At 41.6% G+C, this 17,849-nt stretch overlaps 1 protein-coding gene across 4 annotated transcripts in view; it reads left to right on the top strand.

Annotated features, from left to right (window-relative positions):
- Positions 1-12: 12 nt before the first annotated feature.
- Positions 13-17,849, top strand: part of VPS36 (vacuolar protein sorting 36 homolog) — a 41,056-nt gene continuing 23,219 nt past the window's right edge. The window contains exons 1-5 of one of the 4 annotated variants that reach the window (XM_033177626.1): positions 13-140; positions 176-208; positions 10,955-11,023; positions 14,225-14,295; positions 16,994-17,108. In XM_033177626.1, the coding sequence (XP_033033517.1) occupies positions 14,234-14,295; positions 16,994-17,108 (177 nt within the window). In that variant the 5' untranslated portion in view covers positions 13-140; positions 176-208; positions 10,955-11,023; positions 14,225-14,233. Of the gene's footprint in view, positions 141-175; positions 209-4,470; positions 4,689-4,855; positions 5,238-10,954; positions 11,024-14,224; positions 14,296-16,993; positions 17,109-17,849 lie in introns of those variants that run through there. The other 3 variants (XM_033177624.1, XM_033177623.1, XM_033177625.1) reach the window with 3 other exon arrangements.

Below are 17,849 nucleotides of genomic sequence, written 5' to 3'. Positions count from 1 at the left end.
ACCGAGATGGGACACAGTCCCATGTGAGTCCCTCACAGTCCTTGGAGGAAGGCAGACGAGAAAAAGACAAGAAAAGTGTTGATTGGCTGCCCTTCTTATTAAACAAAGGCGCGTTCACTGACGGGGACGTAAACACCGATCTGGCGTACCACGGGCATGTGTATATCTTTCACAAATATTGCTTCATTTTGAGCATCATAACTCTGAGGTGGGACGTTATCACCACTTTTTCCACTGAGAGGTGACAGGTTCAGAGGTTGTTTGTCCATGTTTGCACAGCGTGTGAAGGGGAACTGAAATTGGGATCTGCTTTCCATATCTTTATTCTAAGCAATTATCAAATGCAAAAAAGGGAGGAGAGGAGGAGAAACGGAAAAAATGAGGATAAACCTTATCCCCTCCTCAAGGTTATATATAATTATCCTTTGAAGATAAAATAGCATTTGTTATAGACGTTTTGTGTTTGTGCGGTTAAGTGTGCTGCCATAATCTTTTCGTTTTTCCCATCTAAAAATACCACCTTCATAAAACCCACACAAATACCCAAATCCACGTGACAGAACAAAACAAGTCAGGGCTAGATGGTTTTAAGGGTGGCAGTGGGGAAGTGAGGGCGAGTCTGGACTGCATCTGCCTGGTTTCAAGCACTAGGTTTACATTTCTTGCCTGATCACTGCAGTAAGGCTGGATTGGACTCTTTCACCCAGATTTTAGGTGCTCCGGGGACAGAGACGGGAGGATGCAATTTCCAATCCGTTTACCCTTCCCGGGTCTGAGGGCCTCCACAGCTGGCCCTTGGCTGTGGTCAGTTTTTCCCACTTCTGCCTGCTTTTTCTTAAGACATCTTATGGTAGCGTCTTGCTAATGAGGAATTTGGTTTGAGATTTTGTGTAGTTTTTTACATGATGAAATGTCCCAGTTTTAGTGTAACAGTATCCATCACCATCCTTAAGATATCACTGCTGTTTAAATACTTCTGTCAATATTGTTGATTATTTACTAGTTTCATCAGACAGGTGGAGGTAACCAGGGATTTCTATTAACTGAGAACAAAATAGAGCGTTAATAAGTGACTCAAAAACCTCCAAAACATTATGCTAAAAGAAGTAAAGGGTTACATATGGTATGATTCCATTTATATGAAAGATCTAGAATAGATAAATCCATAGTGAAATAACTCAGAATAGTGGTTGCCAGAGGCTGAGGGTAGGGGCAGACTTGGGAGAGACCACTTAATGGATAAGGGATTCATTACCTTGAAGTAAATGAAATGTTTTGGAATTAGAGGTAGTGGCTGGGCGACATTGTAAATGTATTAATGCCACTGAGTTGTTCACTTTAAAATGGTTAATTTTATGTTATGTGAACCTCAATAATTTTTTATAAGTGGGCATGGTAAAAAAAGAAAGTGACTCAAAGGATACCATGGAGATCTCAGTAGGCTGAGATGGTGAGTAGGAAAACCTGCAAAACTGCTAGGTTTTCCAACATGGCAATTCTCCTCTAATCTCCAGACTCATCCACTCCAATGATGGTCTATTTTTGAGACACTTTTTAATATTACTGCCACACAATTATTGGAGAGAAAGCAGACCCTTTTCTAAAAGATCCCAAGAACAAAAAAGCAAAACAAACAAAACAAAACAGAAAAAACACTTCCTTTCAGAATGGTTCTTTGCCAACACAGCTGACCATGAAACTGCAGGCACCTGGAGTATTGATTAATTAGTGTTAGTTGTTCCTCCTGTGGTCATGTGAAGAAAAAGTGCCTGTGAGAGAACAGGGAAGGACAATCTGAAAGGAGGACAATGGGGACACAATGGGGTCACAAAGTCTGGGGAAGAGAGAAGCTGAAGAAAGAGGTAATGGACCACAGTGTTGGGCACTACAGAAGTCTAGCAGGATTGGGACTGAAAGGAACCATCTGATTCAGAAGGTGGGAGGTCCTGGCAAAAACATCCTGGGGATGGCTGGGCGTGGTGGCTCATGCCTGTAATCCCAGCACTTTGGGAGGCCAAGGTGGGTGGATCACCTGAGGTCAGGGGTTCAAGACCAGCTTTGCCAACATGGTGAAACCCCGTCTCTACTAAATATACAAAAATTAGCCGGGCATGGTGGCAGACGCCTGTAATCCCAGCTACTCAGGAGGCTGAGGCAGAGGAATCGCTTGAACCCTTGAGGCAGTGGCTGCAGTGAGCCGAGATCACGCCACTGTACTCCAGCCTGGACGGCAGAGTGAGACTCCGTCTAAAAAAAAAAAAAAAAAAGGCATAGACCTAAATGTAAGAACCAAAACTATGAAGCTTCTAGAAGAAATTATAGGAGAAATTCTTAGTGACTTTGTGTTAGGCAAAGATTTCATAACCAGTTTGTGGAAAAAAGATTTCTTAAATAGGCAAATTCCATGAACTATGAAAGAAAAAATTACACTGGACTTCATAAAAACTAAAGCCTTTTGTCTCTTCATTTATTGCCATATACAAGCCACATGATATTTCTCCTTGCTCCAGCCTGGATACAGGAAACCCCTGTACAGTTGTCTATCCCAGCAGCTATCATATGCCAGGCTTCTATTTGTGTAGTACAGACTGTACATCACTCAAGGGCAGAAAACATACCTTGCAAATGTCCTCACTGCCTAACATTTTGATCATTGCAAAGCCCAGGCAAAACTGCACAGTTCCACATCTGATTAGGACTCTTAGGTCACATGTTACTTTCAATTAAAAAAGACTCAAAAGTTGGTAAACAATCAAATACTCAAAAATCAGGCAATGACGGTAAATTGTGATATATATTGATAGCATGATACAGCAAATCAAATGTTTTCAAGTAAGTTTTAGTTATTGGGCATATGGTCATGATGGAAACTGAAAAATATGAAATACAGAAGACACTGTTTAGAAATAGACCAAAATACACACAGGATTTTAGAACATGGTAAAAGTGGCAATTCATTTCGGGGGAGAGATTGCTTATATTCATTGGAAAGAGCCTTTCCTTTCCTTTAAAGCCTGGCCACAGACTACTGACTCCACGACTGGGGGAAATGTGGAGCCCTGGGAGCAGAGAGCAAGCCTGCCCTCTGTCCCTCTGCCCCTTTGCCCCTCTGCCCACGTGGGCAGGCACCCTTAGTTAAGACCCCAATAAGTAGTAGGCTCTCTAAAATATGTTCACAACCTTTAAAGCAGTCGTTCTATTTTAGGAAGACACTGTAAGAAAATAATCCTAAAAAGAAGTATCAGTTGTAGAAGGACATCTATAAGGTGCTCCATTTATTTATTATTTATTTATTCTGCGGCAGAGTCTCGTTCTGTCGCTGGAGTGCAATGGCTTGATCTCGGCTCACTGCAACCTCCACCTCCCGGGTTCAAGCGATTCTCCTGCTTTAGCCTCCCGAGTAGCTGGGATTACCGGCACCCGCCACCACGCCTGGCTAATTTTTTGTATTTTTAGTAGACACAGGGTTTCGCTATGTTGGCCAGGCTTGTCTCGAACCCCTGACCTCGTGATCCCGCCTCCCAAAGTACTAGGTTTACAAGCGTGAGCCACTGCGCCCAGCCAGGTGTTCCATTTATATAGCAAAATACAAAAATGAAATGGCTAGAGGCACGAGGTCGCCTGGTGAGTGAGAGCAGCAGCCATGGATGGCTTTGCCAAAAAACAGCTAAATTATAGAGGAACTACATATTGAAATGTAAATTCACGCATGAGGTCTGTATTAATATTGGAAATGCCTAAATAAAAATAATCTTTTTTTCCTGAGCCTGGGGGTTGGGCATGGAGTGGCGTGGGGGAGTTGGGGTGGAGGGCGAGAGGGTCTTTCTACGTCGCCCACTGGTGTCAAACTCCTGGGCTCAAGCAATCCTCCCGCCTCAGGTTCGGAAGCATCTGGGAATAGAGGCGCGCGCCACCAAGCCCGGTTAGATAAAATGTGTTTCCCTCAGTTAAAAAAAAAATTAATTTGTGTGGGTATATAGGCGTATATATTTCTGGGGTACATGGGATATTTTGGTGCAGGCATACAGTGTGTAATAATCACATCAGGGTAAATGAGGTATCCGTTACCTCAAGCATTTATGCTTTGTGTTACAATATAAAGATAATCTTAAAGGGAAAAAAGAGCAGCACAGGTAGTACTAACTGCAGCTGTATAGAAACAATGCGTGACATAAATATTCATTTGAAAGAGAGGGGTTATGATTATTTACAATCATTAATGAATATGGCAACATTCTGGGCACTGACAAGAAAACTGCCCCAAACATGCTGGCATAATGCACAATAAGCAAGGCCAAGCTGTGGTCGGGGCTCCCTCGCGCGCCCGTAAGCTCTGAATTTAGAATGGGGTGGACCGCCAGCTGATCAAGGGTTCTAAAAGGCCGGCGGCTAATGGACCGCCAGGGGGCGCTCCACGCACGTCTCCACGTCCCCGGGGGCACCTCGCAGCCGCGCCTGCTCGCTACCAGACCGCTCCCTCCCTCTCTCACCAGCCCCGACCCGTCTCCGCCCGGTCCGACGCTAGGGGGCGCCGCAGGCTGCCCGGCGCGCGGCTCGCGGCCCGGGAGCGCCGGGGCTAGGTGGCGGCGGCCATGGACCGCTTCGTTTGGACCAGCGGCCTCCTGGAGATCAACGAGACCCTGGTGATCCAGCAGCGCGGGGTGCGAATCTACGATGGCGAGGAGAAGGTAGGGCGTCGGCCAGCCTTCCCAAGGGGCTGGCGGAAGGGGTCCCCGGTGGGCGCGCGGCCCGGCTCGGTGTGGCCCGGTCCCCGGCCTAGCTCACGGCCCTTGGCGGCTCGGCCGGCCTCTGTGTGGGGCGCAGCGCTCTTGCGCTCCCCGCCGGTCAGTAGCACGCAGCGTGGGGCGCTAGGCCGCCTCCCCCGCTCGGGTCCCAACTTTGGCACGGTTCCCAGCAGGCGCGGATCGCGGCTGCTTCTCTCTGCCCGGAATGCTTCCGGGAGCGCAACAGCCGCAGCGCCCGGGAGAAGGAGCGCTCGCAGTCTGTGGGCGCCGGGCGGCGATCCGGCAGTCGACTTCCTTGGCGTGGTTCCAGACCTCCTGACGACACCAACCTCGGTGTCGGCACCGGACAGCCAGGTTCCGCCTTTCTGTGAGGAGGGCGCGGTGGCCCTACAGTCCCCAGCGGAAGCTTAAGCTTGGACCTTATGCAGTCGGAGGGATTAGCATATCTGGGCAGAGGGGTGAGGGATTGCTTCGAAAGGATTTCCTAAAGAGGTATCAGTGCCTTATTGGAATGCCCTTGCCAAAGGCTTTTGGGGTTTGGTTTTGTTTTCTAATTGCTTTAGAAGGGCCTTCTGAGCGTATGTTTTGTAAAGTGTTATATTAATAGTAGACCGTGCCTTGTAATGAAAGCATAAATCTTAGAAGGTGCGTTTTCAAATTGAGAGGAGAAATAGGAAGTGTAAGTAAATATTTTGTAGATACTTTGTTGAAACTATGAAATATCTTGTCCTGAATTGAAATGTATAAACTGGAATTAGAAAAATTTTAAAACTCACTTACCCACAAGCATTTTTGGTTTCCAGAAGTTTTAATTTGCTGCCTCTCTTCCCTTGCCGTTTTATTAACGACACTTTCCGCTGTACTTTAAGTTACTGAACTCATAGCTTTTCCTGGTCAGTACTTACAGCTATGTAGAGGCACAGGTGACTTTGGACCCAGGTCCTCTGACTTCCTTAGGGCATTTTCTATGGGCTGGTTGCCTGTATTATTGAGTAAAGGTCTTTTCCTTAAATAATTTGCTTGGACCTAACTTCACTTACTGCCTTAACACTTCTTAATTTAATTAATTAATTAATTTTGAGACGGAGTCTTGCTCTGTCGCCAGCCTGAAGTGCAGTGGCGCGATCTCGGCTCACTGCAACCTCTGCCTCCCGGATTCAAGCGATTATCCTGCCTCAGCCTCCTGAGTAGCTGGGATTACAGGTGCCTGCAACCACGCCCAGCTAATTTTTGTATATTTAGTAGAGACGGGGTTTCACCATATTGGCCAGGCTGGTCTCAAACTCCTGACCTCAAATGATCCACCCGCCTGGGCCTCCCAAAGAGGGGGGATTACAGGCTCGTGAGCCACTGTGCCCAGCCTGCCTTAGCACTTTAACTAGCTTGACCTCAAGTTGAGTCTTCCATCCCTGGACTGGAATGACAAGCTATTTTTTTCCCTTTTCTTACCAATTTACATCTTTGTAACTATTTTAAATGGGAAGGTTAATCCACCTCCCCTTCCTCGGCGTTTTGATTTTACCCCCCCTTTGAGAGGAACTGAATGTTGACAGTGGTAGATCTGTCCTCAGAGACTCCTCCAGTGGCACTCCCTGAGGGAGCACTAGGAAGTCATGCTTTTGCAGAGCGTGGCATGATACAGTTCTATGGAACTCCAATTTGAAGACTAGGAACACCTTTGCTGGCAGGCGGTATAGCTGTGATAGATTTAAAACAGTGTAAAATAACAGCCATTAGTAGTTTTATATGAAAGATACATTGTTGAACCAGCGAGTTTTAATTTTTACGTTACATTTTTTGCTGCTTGTATTAGCAGACAAGTATATAGATGTTAGAGGTTTAAGAAACAAATCATGGGGAAAACATTGCTTGAGACCCTGTGATCTAGTCCAGAATTAACTCTTCTAAAAGCTTGAAATTGGAGTGGAGCTGTAAGAGGATTCTCCTTACCACTGTGCCCCAGAGCTGCACTTAGTCACTTGCTGAGCTGCCTTGCAGCTATTTGGTCCCTAGGCTGAATGAGGCACAGGCTGACTCCTGGGGGAAAGTGCGGTATCCTGGCTTCCTTCACCTGTTGGAAGGTTTCCAGACTTCCTGTGGTGCTAGAGACTCTGTAAGGCTACACACACTAGCTCCCAAATCTGATGAAGTTAGTCTCCCTTTTAGGATGCCTCACTGGCTCTTTTGGCCTAGGGACTGCAGTCCAGATTGCATAGTCTTCATAGTTTTGCATCCCAACCCATTCTCTGGGCAAGCGTGCACATGGCTGTCTTCTAGACTAGTTTGATTGTTCCTGGAGCACAGAAGGTGTGCCTTGCTCATCCTTGTATCTCCTGGCTGGTTGTGGGTGTGAAACACATTTTTTTTAAAACCTGAATAATTAAAGTACCTACTATGAGCCAAGAGCTGTATATGTCATCTCATTTAATCCTTTCAACAGGAATATGAGGTATTTTACTGAAGGAGAAAGTAACACCAAGAGATACAGTGACTTGCCTAAGATCCACAGAGAGAGATTTAAATCTCTGTTGATCACACTCAAAGCCTGTGCTTTGTTCATGGAGCTACAGTGAGCCAAGATCATGCTACTACTGCACTCCAGCCTAGGCAACTGAGCGAGATTCTGTCTTGAAAAAAACAAAAAGGACTTCATAATATGGCAGCCACCGGTGCCACCCTTGATGTAATGTTTAATACAGCTAATCTTCCCAAATCTGAGGAAACTGACACCCACAGTTGATAGTTGAGAAAACTGTGAGCTGTCCAAGGTCACACAACTAGTAACTGGTGGAGATAGAATTGCAAACCAGATCCAATGGACTGCTCTTCCCACCGCCCAAGTGCCTCTTATGAATAATACATGCATACTTGCTTGTTTATACAGGCACAGTTTTCATGAGCTCATTATGACTGGATAATGTGTTTACTTTCGTAAGGAGTGTAGGCAGGTCATTTGTTTGAATTCACAGACACTTCTCTAGCCTCAGCTAATTTAAAAAATAATGTAAGGTTAGTAATGTGTAAAGTGGCAAATTGGCAGCATATATCAGAAGATTTAGAAATGTTTATTCTTTTTCAGCTAACTATTTCACTTTTAGGAATTTACTCTTGGGAAAGAATCAGATGCATAAAAATATTACATGTGGAGAATGCTCATCTCAGATGTTATTATAATATTACATATAATATTATTATATATGGAAAAATTGGAAGCAATCTGAATGTCCACCATAGGGATTGGTTAATTAAATTATGGCATGAGGCCAGGTGTGGTGGCTCATGCCTGTAATCCCAGCACTTTGAGAGGCTGAGGCGGGTGGATCACCTGAGGTCAGGAGTTCAAGACCAGTCTGGCCAACATGGTGAAACCCCGTCTCTACTAAAAATACAAAAAATTAGCTGGGTGTGGTGGCGGGGCCTGTAATCCCAGCTACTCGGGAGGCTGAGGCAGGAGAATGGCTTGAACCCAGGTGGCGGAGGTTGCAGTGAGCCGAGATTGCGCTGTTGCACTCCAGCCTGGGCAACAAGAGTGAAACTCCATCTCAAAAAAAAAAAAAAGATTTATGGCATGCCCTAATTAGCATGAGGAATTGCCAATGATAGGCTGCTAACTATATTTTATAACTATACTATTAATAATAGTTATAAAACTCTATCATATTCTATTTAAAGATTATACATACGTATACATAAACATCTGTGTATATATACACACACACTCTGGCTGGTATGAATTATTTCATTTTCTTTTTCAGACTCTAAATATTTTCCAGATTTTCAACACTGAACATGCATTACTTTTATAACAGAAAATATGTAAATAAAAAAAACAGGGTAATAACTTTTCAGTGAGTGCTGAGGTCAGATCAATTTTTTTTTTTTTTTTTTTTTTTTTGGGGGGGAGATGGAGTCTTGTTCTGTTGCCCAGGCTGGAGTGCAGTGGCATGATCTCGGCTCACTGCAAGCTCCACCTCCCAGGTTCATGCCATTCTCCTGCCTCAGCCTCCCGAGTAGCTGGGACTACAGGCACCCGCCACCACGCCCGGCTAATTTTTTTGTATTTTTTTTAGTAGAGACAGGTTTTCACCGTGTTAGCCATGATGGTCTTGATCTCCTGATCTCGTGATCCACCCGCCTGGGCCTCCCAAAGTTCTGAGATTATAGGCGTGAGCCATGGTGCCCGGCCATATTTTTAACATATTATTTTAAATTCTAAACAATTCCAGTCTTGTTTTAATAAACTGGACACTCGCTGAAATGCTTTCCTTAGTGTTTATGTTGTAAGGTTGCCTTATAAATGGGACTATCCTTGTAACTTTTTTTTGTTTTTCAGCTTCCACTTAGCATCAAATATAATTTTTAAAATAACCGAATATTCCTGGAAAGGACACAAGCAAGCCCTACCTTATGGCAAATTCCACTTTCTAGTAACTCGAAATAGAAACTTCCAATATATATCTTGCTTTTAACAGAAACACAGGGGTTTAATTCATTAATCTCTTGGGTTCCAATTCTAAAACTTGCTTATTTATATAACTTTCAGGGCACAGTAACAAGTAGTGAGGGTTAAAGTTTTGGTCCTAAAGACCTAGCTGGCATTTCTTTGTGATTGTATTGAAGTTTTGAAGAACATTTTAAAATTTATATTTTGAATAGGTGATACATACCCAAAGAGTATGTCCTAGTCAGCTCGGCTGCTAAAACAAAATACCATAGCCTGGGTGGCTTAAACAACAGGCGTTTATTTCTCATAGTTCTGGAGACTGGGAAGTCTAAGAACTGACAGATTTGGTTCTTGGTAAGGACACTCTTCTTGGCTTGCAGATGGCCACCATTTCCCTGTGTACTTGCGTGGTCTTTTCTCAGCACGTGTTCATGGAGATGAAACCCTCCTGTCTCTTCCTCTTCTCATAAGGATACTAGTCCCATCATGAGGGCCCCACCTCACGACCTTCTAAATCTAATCACCTCCCAAAGGTTCCGTCACCAAATACCATCGCGTTGAGGGTTAGGGCTTCAACATATGAATTTGGGGTTTTTCATTTAATGCTAATGGGTTTTATGCCTTCTTAGAAAGGTCTTCTTCCCTCAGATTGTTTAAAAATTATCTCATGATTTTTTTCTAGTGCTTTTATAATTTTTTTCATTTTTTACTCCATTGATCCATCTATAATTCATTTTGGTGCATTGTATTAGGTATAAATCCAGACATAAGGGTTTTTCTTTTTCCTACCTGGCAACCCAGTTGTCCCACTGCCATTGATTTAATCTCCATCCATATTTATTTTTGTATGTATTTGTATCTATTCCTGGATTTTGTTTTTATTAAAAAATGTTATGAGTGTTATACATGAATTTAGTTGCAAAGAAATTCAATCAGTAGTGAAGTGTAGAGGTAAAAAAGAGCTCTTCACTTCCCTTCTACCCCTTTCCTCGCACTTTTTCTGAGATAATAATTGTTTTTTTTTTTTTTTTTTTTTTGAGGCGGAGTCTCGCTCTGTCGCCCAGGCTGGAGTGCAGTGGCCGGATCTCAGCTCACTGCAAGCTCCGCCTCCCGGGTTTACGCCATTCTCCTGCCTCAGCCTCCCGAGTAGCTGGGACTACAGGCGCCCGCCACGTCGCCCGGCTAGTTTTTTTTTGTATTTTTAGTAGAGACGGGGTTTCACCATGTTCGCCAGGATGGTCTCGATCTCCTGACCTCGTGATCCGCCCGTCTCGGCCTCCCAAAGTGCTGGGATTACAGGCTTGAGCCACCGCGCCCGGCCGATAATAATTGTTAACAGATAATTGTGTGTTCCTTTTAGACCCTTTTCACTATTTGTGTTTCTACAAACACACACACATAGAGCATATGTAATATTGCAAATTGCTGTAAATCACTTTCTTTCCCACTCATCCAGTGTCTTAGAGTTCTATGGTAATCCATGCAGTTCTACCTCATCATTTCTTTTTAACCTTTGCATGGATTGCAGAGTATGAATGTGTATCATACCTGGTTGTTGTCTGCATTTTTTTCTAATTCTGTCAACACTATACAAATAGCTTATGAAGTATGTAGCATTGGTTCTCTTTACTTTGTGATAAGCCTATTCTAAAAGTAAAATGTTTATTTATATGATTAACTTAGTGTTGTATAATTTATGAAGAAGAAAATCTGAACCACAATGAGTGGTATGTTATTAATATTTTGTGATGCTGTTTCTTTCTAGATAAAATTTGATGCTGGGACTCTCCTTCTTAGTACACACCGACTGATTTGGAGAGATCAGAAAAATCATGTAAGATACAGTTTTTTGCGTCTGTTGAAGGTTTTATTTTGTTTATTTATTTTTTAGAGACAGGGTCTTGCTGCATTGCCCAGGCTGATCTCTAACTTCTGGGCTCAAGTGATTCTCCTGGCCTCAACCTCCCGAGTAGCCGGGACTACAGGAGTGAGCCATCATTATAGGTTTTACATCACTGAAGCTTTTTCTTCTTTTTTCATTTCTAGTAAAACTTATATAATGAATGCAATAATAAATTTTCCTTTTCTGAATGACAAAAGAGTGTGTCCCGTATAATTTCTCTGAATGGAGTGCAGAAACAGGAGTTGGCGTGTTGTCCCTTATTCAGCTCCAGAAAAGTCCATGTAGTTACTGGATGGAGAATCATGTTTTTTAAATACCAAATTCTACTCTATATCTAAATGTTCCATGTATAACAGGGGAATAATTCCCCCATCAGTTGTGAGGGAGTCTTTAAAAAGAGCTCGTATGTCCTTAACACCAAATTGTATTCTAGGTTGTTGTTGAGAATCAGGAGACTAGGCCTGCCATCAAGTGCATGCCTTTATCTAGATATTGAGATCTGTCTCTAAGTCACTCAGCAAGAGGAGTCCCCCACACCCCCCATTTTTTTTTTGTTTGAGACAGAGTCTTGCTCTGTCACCCAGGCTGGAGTGCAGTGGTGTGATCTCGGCTCACTGCAACCTCCGCCTCCCAGGTTCAAGCGATTCTCCTGCCTCAGCCTCCCGAGTAGCTGGGATTACAGGCATGCGCCACTGTGCTCGGCTAATTTTTGTATTTTTTAATAGAGACAGGGTTTAGCCATATTGTTCAGGCTGACCTGACCTCGCGATCCGCCCACCTCGGCCTCCCAAAGTTCTGGGATTACAAGTCGTAAGCCACCTTGCCCAACCTTTTTTTTTTTTTTTTCTTAAGGAAGACGGAGAGTTATATGTATATAGAGCTGATATATATCTTTATTTCCTAGAGCTTTAACCTGAAAGTATATATATTAATTTCAGCATTGCCAGTAAGATAGCTATCTCATCTGTGTTTTTATTTTCCTGATTGTTCCCCCAAACCCCCGTGAAGTTTTAGTACCACAAATAAACTATATACTGTACTGTAGCCCTTGAAGGGCTGCTGACCATTACAATAGCTGACTTTTTTGCACCCTGGAAACTAATTTTTGTCTCCTAGGTCTGACATTGCCCTGTTAATAATGCATGCCTTAGAGCGGGAGTCCCCAACTCCCCCGGCCACGGACCAGTACTGGTCTGTGGCCTCTTAGGAACTGGGTCACATAGCAAGGGGTGAGTGACAGGTGAGCAAGCATTACCACCGGTGCTCCACTTCCCATCAGATCAGCAGACGCATTAGATTCTCGTAGAAGCACGAACCGTATTGTGAGCTGTGCATGCAAGGGATCTAGGTCGTGCACTCCTTATGAGAGTCTAATGCCTGATGATCTGAAGTGGAACAGTTTCATCCCGAAACCACAATGCCCTGCTCTCCAGGAAATACTGTCTTCCATGAAACCAGTCCCTGATACAAAAAAGGTTGGGGACTGCTGCCTTACTTAGACTGTTAATATTGTTTAATCGTTTTACAAATAATATATATTCAGGACATAAATCTTTTTGGGGAGGATAGAATGCATGTCCTTAAACCATATGTTGATAAGTTAATCTTAGTATAATTTTTTGATTATCATATAAAGAGGTCCATTTGGACAAATCTTAGACTTGCTACATTGCTAGTCACATAAAAATTAAACGTAACTGTTTATATATGTTAAAACTAAGGCCAGGTGTGGTGGCTCCTGCCTGTAATCCCAGCACTTTGGGAGGCTGAGGCAGTGGATCACCTGATGTTGGGAGTTCGAGACCAGCCTGACCAACATGGAGAAGCCCCATCTCTACTAAAAAATACAAAATTAGCTGGGCGTGGTAGCACATGTCTGTCATCCCAGCTACTCGGGAGGCTGAGACAGGAAAATCGCTTGAACCTGAGAGGCAGAGGTTGCGATGAGCCAAGCTTGCGCCATTGCACTCTAGCCTGGGCAACAAGAATGAAACTCCATCTCAAAAAAAAAAAAAAAAAAAAAAAAAAAATTAAACATACTGGCTAGACACAGTGGCTCATGCTTGTAAATCCCGGCACTTTGGGAGGCCGAGGCAGGGGGATCACTTGAGATCAGGAGTTCAAGACTAGCATGTCCAACATGGTGAAAGCCCATCTCTCCTAAAAATACAAAAATGAGCCAGGCATGGTGGCTCACACCTATAATCCCAGCTACTTGGGAAGCTGAGGTGGGAGGGTCACTTGAACCTGGGAGGCAGAGGTTGCAGTGAGCCAAGATTGTACTACTGCACTCTAGCTTGGGTGACAGAGCGAGACTCCATCTCAAAAAAAAAAAAAAAAAAGTTAAACATATGAATAAAGGGATACTACATCAATATTTTTTGTTTAAAACTATTAATAATTGCATGTAGGCATATGAGTGAAGTATGGAAAATTATAAAGAAAGGAAAATCATCTACATTAATGCCCTCCTTAAAATTGTTTTGATATATCTGTTTTGTTTTTTGCTTTCAGTGTAAGAAAATATTACAAGTAAAACGTTTTCGTAGAAACATTACTCTTAGAAAATGCACCCATTGTGGCTGGGTCCCGTGGCTTCTGCCTGTAATCTCCACACTTTGGGAGGCCAAGGCAGGCAGATCACGAGGTCAGGAGATCAAGACCATCCTGGCTAACATGGTGAAACCCTGTCTCTACTAAAAATACAAAAAAATTAGCCAGGCGTGGTGGCGGGCGCCTATAGTCCCAGCTACTTGGGAGGCAGAGGCAGGAGAATGGCATGAACCTGGGAGGCAGAGGTTACAGTGAGCCGAGATCACACCACTACACTCCAGCCTGGGTAACAGAGCGAGACTTCGTCTCAAAAAAAAAAAAGAAAATGCACCCATTGTAAAAACAAAAGCTAGTGACAGCCTCTTTTAAACTTCTTATGTTCTTCCATGCAGCCATATGCCACCACAGTATTGTTTCCATTTAATTTTTCCTTAAGTTCATTTAAGTAGCAAAATCATTGTTTTTCATTGTTTTTATTATTAAGGTATATGGCACTGTAATGCTATAAAACAAGGATTTCTGACAAGTGTTATGGATGTTGTTTAGAGTCTTTGATTTAAGCTATTGATTTCCTCCTAGGAGTGTTGCATGGCCGTTCTGCTTTCCCAAATTGTGTTCATTGAAGAACAGGCAGCTGGAATTGGGAAGAGGTAAGGTCTATATAGTACAGTCTTTATTCACAGAAAACATTTCCTATTATGCTATTGGTCAGAAGGTCCTATCTTAGACTCAGTGATGTATGAATTGATTCTTAAGCATGAATAATTTGCTGTAATATCCTTATTTATTATACATGGGTCATAATAAAGAAATGTGGGCCTGGTGCGGTGGCTCATGCCTGTAATCCCAGCACTTTGGGAGGCTGAGGCGGGCAGATCACGAGGTCAGGAGATCGAGACCATCTGGCTAACATGGTTAAAACCCGTCTCTACTAAAAATACAAAAAATTAGCCAGGTGTGGTGGCAGGTGCCTGTGGACCCAGCTACTTGGAAGGCTGAGGCAGGAGAATGGCATGAACCTGGGAGGCGGAGCTTGCAGTGAGCCGAGATCGGGCCACTGCACTCCAGTCTGGGGGACAGAGCGAGACCCTGTTTCAATAATAATAATAATAAATAAATAAAAATAAAAAAAGAAATGTGGCCCAGTTATCGTCTTTCCATAGACACTTTGCTTTCACATCCCTGTGTACCTGTCATTTCATACTTAAAATCGGAAATAACCTATTTGAGAAAAATAACTGACTTTGCTTCTGTTTCTAACCTGATCATTAAGTTTGTTTCTCAGGTTTTACTTGTTCAGATAGCAGAGTTAAACAGCATATAATAATAGTTACTGTACAAAGCAGGACATTTATCAGAATAATAGGAGGTACAATGAACAATTAGACCAGGGTAACAAGGATACAATGGGACCATCCCAGGCAAACCAGGAGATGAGGCCACCTTGGTATAAAGGCGTAAGTTCAAATGTTCCTGTTTATTCAAATATACCGAAAACTTGGCTTTATATTTTAAGTGCATGGAATTGAGGAGACATGAAAAAATATTATTGGCATGGGATTTTTTTTTCCTATGTAGGCTTATCTTTAGGATTAGCATAATTAGGCACTTCAGTAGAAGTTAAACAGTGTTGAGCTTCACTGGACATGCAATGCATGCTTTGATCATAATGTTATGATTTACTGTAAAATATTATTTATTTGACATAAAAGAAACCAATGTTTTAAAAAATTAATAAGCCATAGATTTTTTTAAGCCATAGATTTTTAGGGTAGATTGTTATTATGATTTATATTTTCCCCTTATCAATTTTCTCCATTGTATTAAGTTCTAAAAAGTGAACTTTAAGGTTGTTCCAGGTTATTTGAGTTTTCCTTTCCTGTGTTCCAAGGAAATCTACACTAAAAAAAATTTTTAAATATTTACCTTCACGTTAATGTCTTATTTTTTGAACATGTCCCGTGAGGAGGACTTCAGTAATATGTCAAGTTAACTTTTGTCAAGTATTCTCTTTTGTTCCCAGCCCCTCCCCTCAAACAGTTATATTTGCATTGATTTCAAGATGTGTACATTTCACCTTTTAACATCTCTGAAGATGCTTTTTTTATTTCATAGATTTAAAATTTAATGAAGTATAGTAATTGGATGACTTGATAAAAGAATATATACAAAATTTGGCATAGATTTTTTATGCTTACTTTGGAGCTCTTAAACTTTATTTGATTATACTTTCTACTTTTTCAATGGGTGTCCTTTCACAGAATCTGATAGTAGGGCTGAGGGTTTTTTTAGTATCAGAGACTGTGAAATGCTTTGGCTTAGTTGTCTTATCATAATTGTCATAGTTTTGTTGCTCTACTTGATGGTTTGTTTCAGACAGTTCTATGATTCTGCTCACATAGTTTATTTTCTCACTTCACTTAAAGAAGTTTATCACAAGGGAACAGGAGGAGTCCTTACAAGACTGGCCCTACCCATTCACATTGAGGAGGCCCAATGCCTGGTGTTTCAATTTTACAGTGATATTTAGGTAACCATATGGTTCCAAAAAAAAGAAAAGTAAAATTGAGTGGTAGGTGTGTATCTATAGCATGATCAACACAGAAAAAGCACTAAACTAGGTACCTGGGATACTTTGAGTTTTTTAGTTTCCCAAATCTTTATAGGATTGCTTATTGACTAGGTTCAAAAAAAAAGGAGGAAAACAGACTTATTAAGCTGACCAAATATAGCGGTATTTTTAATAGCACAGAAGATAATGATAGTCATAAAGATAATGGTAGTTTGTGTTCTTAGAGCCACAGCATTTTGGGAATTGTTTTTGTTATTGGCTATCTTTCCAGATCATGCTGTTGATTGAGTGGCATTTTCCAACAAATGACACTGTAGAATGTTAGTTTTGGATGGAATTTTAATAAAATATCAGCTGGCCATTTTTACAGATAAGTTTTCACTTTTTGTTTTCAAATGAATAAGGGTGTATGCTTTGGCAGAAATTATAGGCCCCCTTATAACCTCTGGGGATGTTTGTAGTTGGAAAACCATAATCATAAACTCAAACTTTTGCAAATTTATTTTGACCGTATTTTCTAAAGTCATACTCTAATTTAATCTACAGAGCTAGTAACTTGAAGTTTTTTGGTTCATAGCTTATAAGTTTTAAGTAGAGAGATTTTTGAAAGCTTTATTAATATTGAATTAATACATACTTTAAAAGGATGCTTTTTGGGATGTTTGTTTCTACATGAATTTTAAAAGTGATTTGAGACACATAAAAAGTTATAAAAGTAGAATTATATACATATTTTTGAAAGGCAATTCAATATATTACATTTGTTCTTTCTTCAGTGCCAAAATAGTGGTTCATCTTCACCCAGCTCCTCCTAACAAAGAACCTGGCCCATTCCAGAGTAGTAAGAACTCCTACATCAAACTCTCCTTCAAAGAACATGGCCAGATTGAGGTAAGTTTCTACATGAATAAAATTGTACTAGAAAGGTGTGTATATGTATGGGGTGTGTGTGTGTGTGTTGTGGCTTGTTAATATGATGGAAGGTAGTATTATACAACATACCAGATTTCACCATACTTTTACAATAAAATTTTATTATATCTTAAGCCTTAGCAGTGAGTGGAGAATATGAAATTTAGGTGTCAGTGGGAATGGGAAGCAGAGGGTGTGGTCCCAAGGAAGGAACAGAGGCTGGAAAATACACTAAGTCATGCCATTTGCCTACTAGCAGAGTTTTCAGTGGTATAGTTTAGTTAAATGAACAGAATATAAATGCAATGATATGTTGAACTATCTCAGTATCTGAAGGTTCCCCAGCTTTAAATCAGGCTGTCTGTCTTGATTAACTCCAGTTAATCTTAGTCACTTAAGTACTTATTCTGCAGTATAATAGTTTATGTGTTCCAAATAAGTTGCTGTACAAGAATTCTTAAGATAATTAGAAGTGTGTATTTATTCTCCCCATCAATATCATAAATTATTATTAATTTTTTCTATAGCACCTCACCCAGTGCTCCTGACAAGTGATCACTAAGCATATGAAAAACATATTTGATTATTTGTGAGCATAGGTATGTTTTGGTCCTACTTTTTGGTTTTATATTTTAACTAGACAAATTATGCTCTGCTTCCTTCATGGAAGAATGGTTGTATATTTTTCCTGGCACTGTGTTTGTTTCATTATAGATTGAA

This window comes from Trachypithecus francoisi, unplaced genomic scaffold (assembly GCF_009764315.1).
Source record: "Trachypithecus francoisi isolate TF-2019V2 unplaced genomic scaffold, Tfra_2.0 Lachesis_group18, whole genome shotgun sequence".
Classification (NCBI taxonomy): Eukaryota; Metazoa; Chordata; class Mammalia; order Primates; family Cercopithecidae; genus Trachypithecus; species Trachypithecus francoisi.
This window is presented reverse-complemented; position numbering and strand designations above follow the sequence as displayed.